General features: G+C 55.1%; 1 protein-coding gene across 3 annotated transcripts in view; it reads left to right on the top strand.

Annotated features, from left to right (window-relative positions):
- The window catches only part of LOC122384261 (multidrug resistance-associated protein 5-like), a 39,885-nt gene extending 27,765 nt beyond the window's left edge, over positions 1-12,120 (top strand). For all 3 annotated transcript variants that reach the window (XM_043371460.1, XM_043371458.1, XM_043371459.1), the window contains exons 15-24: positions 2,749-2,870; positions 3,483-3,667; positions 4,185-4,744; positions 7,578-7,669; positions 8,251-8,435; positions 8,911-9,076; positions 9,279-9,462; positions 9,831-10,023; positions 10,351-10,515; positions 10,719-12,120. In XM_043371460.1, the coding sequence (XP_043227395.1) occupies positions 2,749-2,870; positions 3,483-3,667; positions 4,185-4,744; positions 7,578-7,669; positions 8,251-8,435; positions 8,911-9,076; positions 9,279-9,462; positions 9,831-10,023; positions 10,351-10,515; positions 10,719-10,895 (2,029 nt within the window). In that variant the 3' untranslated portion in view covers positions 10,896-12,120. The remainder of the gene's footprint in view (positions 1-2,748; positions 2,871-3,482; positions 3,668-4,184; positions 4,745-7,577; positions 7,670-8,250; positions 8,436-8,910; positions 9,077-9,278; positions 9,463-9,830; positions 10,024-10,350; positions 10,516-10,718) is intronic.
- Positions 12,121-12,375: the final 255 nt, after the last annotated feature.

Here is a 12,375-nt window from a genome sequence, read left to right as displayed (position 1 = left end):
CGGCCGGGCCAGCAGCGAGTCGCGGATCCGGCCCACCTGGTCCTGGACGGCCTGGCCGACCTCGCACGGCACGGCCACGGTGACTGCCGCCCGGTACAGGCCGGCGACGATCTCGGGACCGGCGCGCACCAGGTGGCCGGCCTGCGCGCTGCCGACGGTCAGCAGCAGAGTCGACACCTGCAGCACCACGCCGTACGCCATGGAAACCACCAGCTCGGGCGCCAGGCCGTCCGTCAGCCGCGACAAGGCCGCGCTCAGCGCCGCCTGCCGCCGCCCCAGTCGGACCAGCAGAGCGACATCCACACCGCCAGAGGCCATCATCGTCTTCAGCTCAGCGTTCACTGCTCGGAAACCCTCCCTGGCGAATTCAGCGGCAAGCAGCAGCTTGACTGGTGTGAGCAGCAGAAAGATATCAAAGATTGTGTAAAACAGGTATTTCATCACGTTCTTGGCGCAGCTTGCTGCGGACTCCTCACACTCCATGGCAGGAGCTCGCAGGAAAAGGTGGATGTGGATCGAAATCACCACAACAAACATCACCACCAGGCAGGATAGTATGATGGCTAGCCGTCGGTTCAGGCTCTTCAGAGGCTCAGCTGGTGGGTCGGTAGTCGAGCTCAGGGCATTCTTCAATGCTTGTCTGATCTCTGAGAACAGGCCTGCGTACCGTCGTCTTCCAATGAAGAAGGTGCAGCTCAGACATAACCAGCTCAGTACGTCCGGAATGCCAAAGAACGACGACTTGAACGCGGCGCTGAAATCACCCTGGTCCCGGGCGAGCGCCTTCATGCCGATGTTGCCCTTCCTGGACACGAGGAAGAACAGCGCGTTGGTCAGCACGGCGTACAGCATGGTGGCGTAGATGAGGGAGCCGCAGCCGGCGCCGCCCCAGTGGCCGGTGACCCGGAGTAGCGCGACCATCACCCGCGCCGACCGCGAGAGGTGCAGGTCTCCGTCCCCCGACTCCACATCTCCGGCCACTCCGGGGAGCTGGGTGACGTCTCTGCCCGGCGCAGTGACCTCCTCCGTCCGGGCCGGACGGACGGACATACGCTTCATGGTCGGAGATCGGCCTACAGCAGCATCGGCTACTGCGGAAACGGGCCAAACTGTTCCTCAGTGATGATATGAGTAGGCGACGGTGTCCGTTGCTCTCCTCGGACGAACGATAACAACTGACTGTGGCGGCGGTGGGAACCGAAAGTCATAAAGACGCTGGCTCAGTGTGGCGTGATCCCTCTGACGCGCCGACTAATCGTCTGTAGACAGTCCTGAATGAACCCCTCGGAACGCTAAAGAACTTCGTTGTCAACAGTCGGTGAATCCACCAGTCAGGCTGTGTTGGCACAGTCGGTGAACCGATGCCAGCGGGGGCCTTTTGGTGCGGTGAGGTCGGTCTATTGGCTGTCAGTTTTCGAGGCTCGGCAGGTGGCAGAACAGTGCCGCTGTGACCCGGCACTGGCCAACGCTGAGCACGTGTTTGTCGGGTGTGAGCCCTGACCGTGACGCTGTTGTCCAGTAACCATGGCAGCCTACCAGCGACGCAATTGCTCCTTCTATAAGTCATTTGGGCTCGGCGTCCAGACAGCTCAGTGTAAACGTTTTTTTTTTTTGCCGGCATTAACCTCCTTTTATGATAATGAGTTGCCTCTTAGCCGTTTGTAGAATAACTGAATTTATCACATTTATGCAACTTCATGCTTCTACATTTTCGCTCGGTGTAGCTTTGTAGAAGTTCTGGTTTTAGATTAGTTATCCTCCAACAGATGGCCTTAGTTCACTGAGTGCACTTGACCTACTGCCGCGAGTTGCTAAGCTAACCAGGAAGCTCCATCACCAGCTAATTTCAGGTACCAGTCGTTTTCCATATCCGATAGTTCTTTCACTCCGACGCATCGACATAGGAAGTTACTTAAGCCGTTGACAAGTGCATCACCGCATAACCTATGTGTGCGGATGGTGTTGTTTTTCAGAGATGGGCCTTTCACAATCGCAACAGTTAAATCGAAGGTCAGGCTTGCCTCGGTAACAGACAGCATAACCCACTAGCCAGTGACGAGCCTCGTCGTTTCAATACTTGTTCCGTGACTAGCGTGGTTCCCAGACTGGTAATAGGACTCGGAGTTTTAGTGCTGTGTCGCGACTGGCTGGAGGGAGGCTCGCTGACATGATTGTGCGTTTATAGATAGATGCCAGCTGGAGGGCTTATACATTATGCAAGGGCCAACCTTCACGCATGCTCTCAGAGTTTCATGTTCAATGGGGAACGAACGATGTCAACTTCGGTCGTCGCTGTTTTATGTGCATAATAACAAATTAAAATATGCACTCCATTCAATTTTCCGAATCCTCATTATTTTGAGACATTTTGCGTTGTGTATGTCTAGCCGCGGAACGATTTTCCTGTGTCCCCTGCATATCACGCCTGTGATCGTTTATGACCATTGTTTTATCTTGTGAATTCATCTTTGGCTGCCTGGCCGGTTTCGTATCTCCTCTATCATCACGTTGGCTGGTCTCTCCTGCCGCTGACAAGCGTGCCCTGCTTTATCTGTGCGACCTGTGTGAACTGCGTGATGTGTGCTCTGCTTGACCTGTGTGACACGTTTGAACTGTGTGCTGAGCGTGACCTATATGACCCTTCACCGTGTGACCCGAACGCGTGGCCCGTGTGACCTGTGTGACCTGTGTGACCAATGTGACCCATGTGACCCACGTATGACGTCCTGTCTCCCTTATATCCGACAGGAGCGGCCTGGGTCTGACTGAGGAGGCGGTCCGGCGCGCCTCGTCTGAGGTGGCCCGGCGCCGCTCGTCCCACTCGGCTGAGGGCGCGCACACAGTCAAAGGAGACGCCACCAGCGCCGGGGGTACGTGCCCATTGCGACCGAGGAGTGTGGGGCTGCTGTCCCAATCGGTTAGCTATCGTTAGTAGGTAGCAAGCTTAGCGTAGCTATCGTGCAAGCAGGCAAAGAGCCGAGTGGCAGCCATATTCGTCTCGATATGGAGTATTAGGTAGGAGAAAGGTGAACTCAGATGTACATTAATCGCTAGATAGTATTATTCCCTTCAGGTACCGAATGCTAGGCGAGGAGCTGTCTCCTGTTAGGCCCTGTTAGGCTGTCTCATGTTAGGCCCTAGTTCTCTATATTCTTCCGTATGCCGATGCAGAGGTCTATGGCTGTGCCTAGGAGTAGAGATATCTCGGCTAAGTAACAGAGGTGCCTGAGCGTGACGGCCTGACAGGTAGCGTTCTACCTCGATGGATGCCTCGACATTGTGAATGCATTTCAGGTATGTGTAATCCCCAATCCACCGCTGTTGCTAATCCGTTCATCCTGTTATTCTCCAAGGCCGTCACTGACTGACAGTCCAACCCAGCCGATGTAAACAGGCGCTTTGCTGACTGAGAAGCGCCGCTGTGTCTTTGAGCGCGTGTTTTGCCGCCGTGCAACTGACCGTCGGTATTCTGTGCTGGACAGCCCAGCTGACTAATGCTGAAACCCTGGAGAAGGGCGCCATCTCTGGACGGACGTACAAGGCGTACATTCAGGCCGGCGGCGGCTTCCTGATGGCGTCACTCGTCATGGTGGTGTTCATCGTCAACGTGGCGTCGGCGGCCTTCTCGTCCTGGTGGCTGTCACACTGGCTGGAGCAGGGCTCCGGGGTGAGTCCAACCCGTCTTTGGATGGGTGCGATAATGTGTTAGTGTGCTGGTTAGAACAGAGCTCCGGGATGATTCGCATAGACAGGTTGACTGAGCGGAGAGGAGCCTGGGCCGAGTCCTGGGCCGCCCTGAGTGGGGTGGGAGTGTACCGTGCTGGCAAGAGTAGCTGGGATCAGCGGTGGGTCGAGACGTGTTCAGAATATGTTTAAACTTCGAAACAGCCTGGAACCAGACCTGGGGTGGGAGGAGACGGTACAGTACCAGCCTTCTTGGGACTAAACAGTATCTGATTGAGACGTTTGCTACTGAAATTAGTTAGGGCAGGGCTAAGGAATTAGCTTGGTCTGTGCCCCTCTCGGGGGATCATGTAATGAGTAGTTTCCCACTGGATAAAAAATAGCTGGGCGTAACGTTCTTATTACCAGGGAGGTAGCGGTCGCTTTCCTTTTATGTAACCGGAGCGTCTGCCGGCAGACCTGTCCTAACCCATCCTCCTCCCACTCTTTCTCTCCCTCAGAACACAACCATCGAGGTCGGTAACCAGACGATGGTCAGCGACCGCATCACCGACCACCCGCGTCTCGACTTCTACCAGCTGGTGTACGGCCTGTCGGTGGTCACCATCCTGGCCACCAGCCTCATCCGCGGCTTCTTCTTCATGCGAGTCACCCTCGCAGCCTCGTCTCGGCTACACGATCGTCTGTTCCACCGGGTGCTGCGCGCTCCGATGGCGCTGTTCGACACCACGCCCGTCGGCAGACTGCTGAACCTCTTCTCCCGGGACCTGGACGAGATCGACGTGCGACTGCCGTTCACCACGGAGACCTTCCTGCAGAACTCGCTGATGATCCTGACGTCGCTGTTCTTTGTGGCCATGGTGTTCCCGTGGTTCCTGGTGCCGCTGGCGGTGATCGCTGCCGTGTTTCTGTTCGTGAGAGCTGTGTTCAGTGTGGGGGTGCGCGACCTGAAGCGGCTGGAGAATGTGACCCGTGCGCCCACCTACAGTCACGTCATCACTACGGTCAACGGGCTGGCCACCATTCACGCGTTCGGCAAGGAGCGAGAGTTCATCAACAGGTCAGTGGACGCCGGGGCTGGGAGGAGGGGGGGGGGGGGGCGGATCGGTGGTAGGTGCCATAGATCGAGTCTTATGGGCACTGTAGTCAGAGGCCGGATGGGTGGCACCCTGACATGCATGCCCTTGGGGGGGGGGGGGGGGGGGGGGCAATGCCTCGCTACACAGGGGATTTTGTTGCAGTCAGACTCATTGAAGCCATAATGACGCAAAGCTGAATCCTGTTGAAATTAAAGCATGCTTTCAATGGTATCTGAACACAATCTTTTGATAGATTAAAAAAGACGCCAACATCAGTGAGCAAAATTGCTGACGAAGTAAACTCGGTGTAGAAAGCTGTCGTAAAAAGGCTTTCGCTTTCGTCAGTAAGCAGTGATGTTAATCAACACTTGTCACTTGAGATTCGTATATTTTTCCTGTAGCAAATAGCGTAGCATGTATTAGTGTTTTCGAAAACATCCTGACATAAATTAGCGAGAAGTAAATTAACATAAACTCCATACACACATCATGAGCCTACAGCTTAGTGTCTGCCTTGTGACATGCATGTCGCAACAGATACAGTGATCGGTAAGCATTCTCTGGATTTTTGGCGTTCCCCAATCAGTTCAATAAACAGAGTAGTCCGGCCGCAGCGTCTGGCGTTGAGTCACTGTGTACTTCCCGCTGGCTGCGGCCGGTCACTCGTATATATCAGCGGGCCAGTGGCTCCTGCGCTCAGCAGAGGGCTGGCAGGGCTCTGTAAAGTTTACGACGCCATCCCCGGCGCCTAGCCTAGACTGTTGTACAGTGCTACGTAAATCTAACGGATAGAGACCTGTGGCTCGGCCAAGATTAGCTGTACAGATTCAACGGTGGCTTGGCCTGGAACTGCTGCATTGAGCCGCTGGTGACCAGACAAGGATAAGCTCAGCAGCTCGAGCTTTGGAAGGATCGGCTGCGCAAATCCAGCGAGACCAGGAGCATCGTATCCAGTAGCCGAGCTACAATGTCTCTGCGCCGTGTCGCCGCCGTCGTGCTGTGCCTGCTGGCGGCGCCGGCCGCGGCTCTGCCGTCACCGGACTCTGCCGCTGGTGAGATCCCGGACATCCAGCTACCGCAGCCGTCGGTGCAGGACCAGCTGAAGACGCTGCTGTCGCCGGTGCTGGAGGAGGTGGTGTCCCGCTCGCAGAGCAGCTGGCAGCTGTCGCAGCTGGCCGTCCAGCTGGCGCGTCTGGAGCTGCGGATGGACACGGTGGTCGGAGATGTGGCTGATCTGAAACTGTCTGCTCTGGCTGACCGCCGTAGTGACAGCGGCGGCGGTGGGGACGTAGTTTGTCCCACAGCGCGCGCCGAGACGTCTCCCCGGTCTCTGGAGCCAGAGTCGGAGCCGGTGACAGCGTGTGAGGCGACCCCGACACCACTGGCTCTGGACGCGGCGCCTCACCAGGAGCCGGCGATACGTGCCTGCGCCCGCTCCTGTCTACAACTGCGTAACCAGGGCGGTGACCCACAGGACGGCGTCTACTGGTTCACCGGGATGCCGGTGCCGGTGCTGTGCGACTTCAGCCACGACGGCGGCGGCTGGACGCTGCTGCTGACGGCGGTCTCTCACCCTGGGTGGGACCCGCTGAGTGCGCTCAGTCGCAATCCGCTCTCACCCTCGCTCTCGGCCGACTACTCGATTCTGGGCGAGGCCGACTCCATCCGAGACCTCGGCAAGGGCGCCAGGTTCGCCTACCGGATCGAGACGCAGGCCGAAAAGGGCCGCCAGCGCTGGGGCGGCATCTGGCTGGCGCCGAGGCTCTACAGCTTTATAGACGAGACTGGATCTCAGACGGAAGTCAGTCGGGTGCGGTTCTTCAACAAGTGGGACTACCAGAACCTCGGCATCAAGAAGCGGATGCCGTGGCTGAACACGGGCCTTCACGGACGTTCGCCGGTGCTGACCACGACGACTCCTGGCGGCGACAACTGGTGGGGGACTCTGGTGTCGCACGAGACGGACACTCACTACAGTCACAGCCCGTGGATCCACCCGGAACAGCCGGCGTCCGGAACAGTGCTCTACTGGATGCGAGAGGAGGCATTCTGAGGCAGGGCAGTGCCGTCATTGTCTTGATAAACTGTACCGCCATCATCGCCGATGATATCACGCGTATGTGATAGAAAGGGATCAGCAGCCCGTATCGTGGGTTTGGCCCTTTCGGCGCGCTCTGAAACTCCATGAAACATTCAACAAATATTTGCCTTGCGATTCTGAAGATGTGCCCTGTCGCACGTTGGAGGCGGATTGTGAACGCCTGCGGTTCTTGACTGTTTAGCTCGGAGTCTGCTTTTCAGGCATGTACCCATGTCGCAATATATGTTTCATTTTTATAAACATTTGTCATGTGTTCCCTGAACCAGAATGTTGAAATATATTGCGTAGAAGACTTCTTGTTTTGATTTGCTGTTTTCCTTTTTTAAATGAATGTGGCAAATCGAAGCTCTGGCTGAATTGCATGAAGAGATAAACAAACGCTGTCCCGTAATTGCTTGGTTAATTGAGCAAAGCACCGCCACGGTGTGGGCTTCTTTTTACCCATGTCCCATACCCAAGTCCATGTGGCATCCGGACCCGGTCGTCCAAAATAAGCTCGCGACGAATCGTTAGGGTTCAATCGTAGGTGCATTGGTCTCGCTTTCCTCCCTTCTCACAGTATATTTCTCAAAGTATTAATTTTATTGAGGTTTTTCAGGGGTCCTGTATCCAGTAACTTAGTGTAGATGATAGAGCCTTACGATAGAAGACGCTGCTCATGGCGGCTACCGTACGTTAGTCACTGACTGAGACGATCTCTGTTCGTCCGGCAGGTTCATGGGCCAGTTTGACGACAACTCGTCGGCGTTCTACCTGTTCAACTGCTCCATGCGCTGGGTGGCCATCCGGCTGGACAGTCTGACCGGTGAGGGTGACCTGCGCTCGGTGGGACTCGACTCGACAATCCTCACATAGTTGGTTCATGTTTGTTCTACTAATGGTGGAAAATAGCACATTTTGTAGCTTGAAAGACGTTGAAATGTCTTGAGGATAACAGCTAGGATGACAAGCCAATGTTTCTCATATTTATATTGAATTTATTATTTAGCCGCCTCGTTCTGAACTATTCGTGCTTCTATTGAAGCCTGGTCCCTGCATTTACCGCTATTTGACGGTTGACATCTGGTCCAGATCGATTCAGTGACTTTTGACCCGTGTGGCCGCGCTGAGGCTTCAGATTTATTTTAAACCAGCGACCTCTTATCCCTGTCATCACGATGACTCCTAGTCCTGACATCTGTCAGCTGGTGAACCTTGACACCCGACACCCGTCAGTTGTTAACTTTCCACTTCTATCATGGTGACCCATGACCCCTCAATTTATGACCTAACTCTGTGAATTTTGTAACCCCTGGCACGTCAGTCCGTTGACCTCTACTGTCGCTCTACTGTCACTAGCCCATGTCGCTATACTGACCCCCCCCCCCCCCCTCTACCTCCCAACAGTAACCATCACAGCGCTGACATCCGTGTTCGTGCTGGCCTCCCACGGCGTGGTACCGGCCGCGTTCGCCGGTCTGGCCATGGCCTACGCCGCCCAGCTCTCGGGTCTCTTCCAGTTCACCGTGAGGCTGAGCAGCGAGACAGAGGCGAGGTTCACATCGGTGGAGAGAATCGACGCCTACACTGCCGTGAGTAGCATCTGTAGGAATCTTGCGTAAAGGATGGAGTATATTGACACCAAGACGGCTGTGAGAAGACCTGGGTGGGGTATATTGACGCCTACACGGCTTGTTGTATCATAGAGGGGTGGATTGCTCTTTCACTGTCGTCATTAGATTTGGGTGGGGTGGGTTGTCGCCCACTCGGTCAACCGCGGAAAGAGTGACATAACAAGCCGCAAGGCTCGGATAGGAGGATTGATCGCTACATAGTCATGACGGAGTGGCGTGTAATTAAAATGAAAGGGGACGGGTCCAGCTCCGGCCCCAGGGTGTGGGAGCGATATTGTTGGCAAGTTTTCGCTTACGCTTAGAGAATAACCGGTAGCCTTTCTGATCCTGTTTCACAAATTGACAGTGGTTATGGCTCTTACATCCGAGCCTATGGTTATGTGTCAGTCTATTGAATGTATCTGGCTGTTAACCCAGCTGTGTGCCCTCGCAGTGTATGGCTCAGGAGGCGCCGGCCGTGGTGCCCTCCAACCGTCCGGCCGCCGACTGGCCTCAGGCGGGTCGGGTCTCCTTCAGCCGCGTCTGCCTCCGCTACCGACCCGAGCTGCCGCAGGTGCTCAAAAACGTCACATTCGACGTGCACGCACAGGAGAAAATCGGTCAGTACGCGGACAGAGGGCAGTGGCGTGAGGGGCGACTTCGTGACTAGGGAAGAAATAGCGAGCGTTATTTATGTGTCTAAAAAAAACTATGAGGCTTTGCAAAAGCGGACGGACCTGAGATTGCAACCGCAGTTCATTTCTAATGATAAGATGCCGGTGTCAGATGTGACGTCTGTCGTCTTCCTCGGTCCCTCCCCAGGTATCGTGGGCCGCACGGGCTCGGGTAAGTCGTCGATCGGCGTGGCCCTGTTCCGCCTGGTGGAGCCGGAGGCGGGCCGGGTGCTGGTGGACGGCGTGGACGTGTCCACTGTGGGCCTGGCCGACCTGCGCTCCAGGCTGTCCATCATACCGCAGGACCCCGTGCTCTTCCTAGGAACCGTCAGGTAAATATGGAGACAGGGACACGGAAAACGGCTCCCTCGGCCGCTTTTGGTAGTTGGTAGGTCTGCTGCGGTAGCATACAGCCAGATGCTATATAGTCCGTTAATTCGGTAAATTATTGTCTCCAAATGCAAAATGCGGACACGCGATACTGCTCTAATAGTTCGTATCCGATAGTGGCGCCCTCCCGTCTCCGTCTCCTGTTTGCTACGGTTGGTGTTGCCCCTTTTAGTGATGATAAGTGTCTTTCTGACCCCATCCCTCGCTGGTGACGGCCGCGCTGTCACGATCCTCGGGAACAGCCAACTGCTCAGGCGCCCAGGAGTGGTCTGCTGACCTCTGCTGACAACCTGCGCCGCTCCGTTCTCAGGTACAACCTGGACCCGTTCGACCACTACTCGGACGCCCAGGTGTGGCAGGCCCTGGAGCGCACCCACATGAAACAGAAGGTGGCCGCCCTGGAGCTCCAGCTTCAGGCGCCCGTCCTGGAGAACGGGGAGAACTTCAGCGTCGGAGAGCGGCAACTCATCTGTATGGCGCGTGCTCTGCTCAGGCACTCCAAGGTGAGCTTGGTGTGACATAACCTGCAATACTTCAAGGTCAGCCCATGTCCTATACCTACCCAATAGCGATACTACTACTTCAGTGTGTGTCCCCTAGCTGAGGCCTGAGACACTTCTAGGTCAGTGTGGGCCCTGCTGAAGCACTTAAAAGTCGGTACGCCCTGCAAAGACACTAAAAAAATATGATAGTGAAAGGACTTTGTAAAGTTCGTACATAGTCACTTGCCGTGTATTCGTATTTGTATTCGTGTTGCCGGCTACATCCTGTTGATGGACGAGGCCGCTGTGTGTGTCCCGGCCAGTGTCTCACTGTCCCGTCTCTGCCAGATCCTGCTGATGGACGAGGCCACGGCGTCGATCGACACGGAGACGGACTCGCTGATCCAGACTACTATCCGAGAAGCGTTCAGCAGCTGCACCGTGCTCACCATCGCGCACCGACTCAACACGGTGCTCGCCTCGTCCCGGGTACTCGTCCTGGACGCCGGACAGGTGAGAAACGAGGGGCGACACGCGCGCGCACACACACACACGTAACGTTTGCTGGTTGTAAGATTTCGCTCTACGATTGCTAGTCGCCTCACGGGTTTATCATTGAGTGACCCAGCTAAATCCTCAGGCTGGATCTCTCTGGTCCTTCTTTGACGATAAAAAAAACGAATTAATAACGTTTCTGCTTTGACGCCATCTTTCAGGTCGTGGAGTTCGGCAAGCCGTCCGTGCTGCTAGCGCATCCCAACTCCATGTTCGCTGCGATGGTGGCGGCCGCCAACGCTGCCACTGGCAATACGGGGAACTCGCAGTTACCGGCGCCGGCCACAGATGGCGCTGCCGCCGCGCCCGCCTCGAACGGCACTGCCGGAGATAAGTGATGTGTGCCGGTCGTGGAACCGGTTTTGATGCGCGCAGACCGGCGCCGGGACGCTGTAGTTTGTCGGTCAGATGTCACGCAATGTGTGCGCTGGCTAGGCGCGCCGCCTCAGCGTCGCTTGTGTTTGTTTGTCGTTGAATTGTTTGTTATGGCGTACTGCGCGGTCGATCTCAACCGCATAGTATTTAGTTAGACTTAGGTATTCCATCCATTTTAGCATAATAATTCAGCACAGGGATTCACCATTCGTCCGGTGTGTCAGGATTTTAGTTTGAGAGGAGATTTTTAGTTGATTTTATTTGTGATTAAGGGCAACACAATGGTGCAATCTAGAGTGATTTTTGTTGTACTTACGATACGTTTATATAAATTTATCGCAATGATATCCAACCAAAGCATTGTTGCGCTATTCGGTAGCTTGTGGCACAATCAGACACGCACAGAAGCTTGCTATTCCTGGCTTACCATTCACTCATGTGTGCGTATGATAAGAGGAACAACTTTTGTTTTTATTCCCGTCAAGCTACATGCCATAATCGCATCGTTCTCCATACGCATTTGTTATACGTTTCTTTCCATTAGCAAGGAACAATTGCCCTTACCGTTAGCATTTCTGATAAATGTTCGAATCAGTCCGGAAAGCGTGAAAGCATAATTGAGTAAAACTAAAGAGTCACAAATGGCATAATATGCTTGTTCAATGTTGGCAATAGGGTAACACAGAAAATGTGATTGTGTTGATAATATCGTGTGCTTCCGTTGTCTCGTGCTGTCGCCGGATCGATCAGGGTAAGTGTTCATTGGATAGGAGACGGGAACTACTGTCCCGTGTGTTCAGAGGAGTGGTGCAGTGGTGGCTGGGGCCGGTAAGGCCGGCTGGGTTAGGCGGTATGGCTGAGGGGGTGCCCTCGACGGTACAGTCCTATCCGCCGGGGAAGGATACAGCTAACTGCAGGCGATAAGTTTTCTGCCAACACCTGACCCCGCGACCACAGCTGGCACGCCGCGCCTGCCCGCCCGTTCGTACGTCTGCCTGTGTGTGTCTGTATGTGTGTAGGTGTTTCTGTTTGTTATTGTGTGCTCCCGCGTGTGTGGTGAGAAGTGCGCTGTGTCGAGAAGCTGTGAGGACTTGTATGACTTCCGTGCCTTGGCGAGTGGCTTACCTGGCGACGAGCACGTGTTCCGCTGTCCTGGCTTGTCTGAGTAATACAGCGCTTTGAACGGGAGTCATCGCCTGTCGTCAATGGTGGTGAGTCTGTGACCGGTCGGAGGGGCGGGTGTACTGAACGGGGAACGTGCCCAGTAACGTCCGACGCTCATTGAGGCGGCCTATTGGGGTGGAGGGTGCTACTGAAATCACTTGCCGACGTGAGCCTCAACTGGTATTTAGGTAATACTTTCATAGAACGTGTCAATGAATATGGCGCTGGAGCTCTCCGCAACTGATACCGGAATGTTCTCAGTACGGTAAATCACCCAGT

Source organism: Amphibalanus amphitrite, unplaced genomic scaffold (genome assembly GCF_019059575.1).
Source record: "Amphibalanus amphitrite isolate SeventyFive unplaced genomic scaffold, NRLGWU_Aamphi_draft 000184F_arrow, whole genome shotgun sequence".
In the NCBI taxonomy this organism is placed as follows: Eukaryota; Metazoa; Arthropoda; class Thecostraca; order Balanomorpha; family Balanidae; genus Amphibalanus; species Amphibalanus amphitrite.
This window is presented reverse-complemented; position numbering and strand designations above follow the sequence as displayed.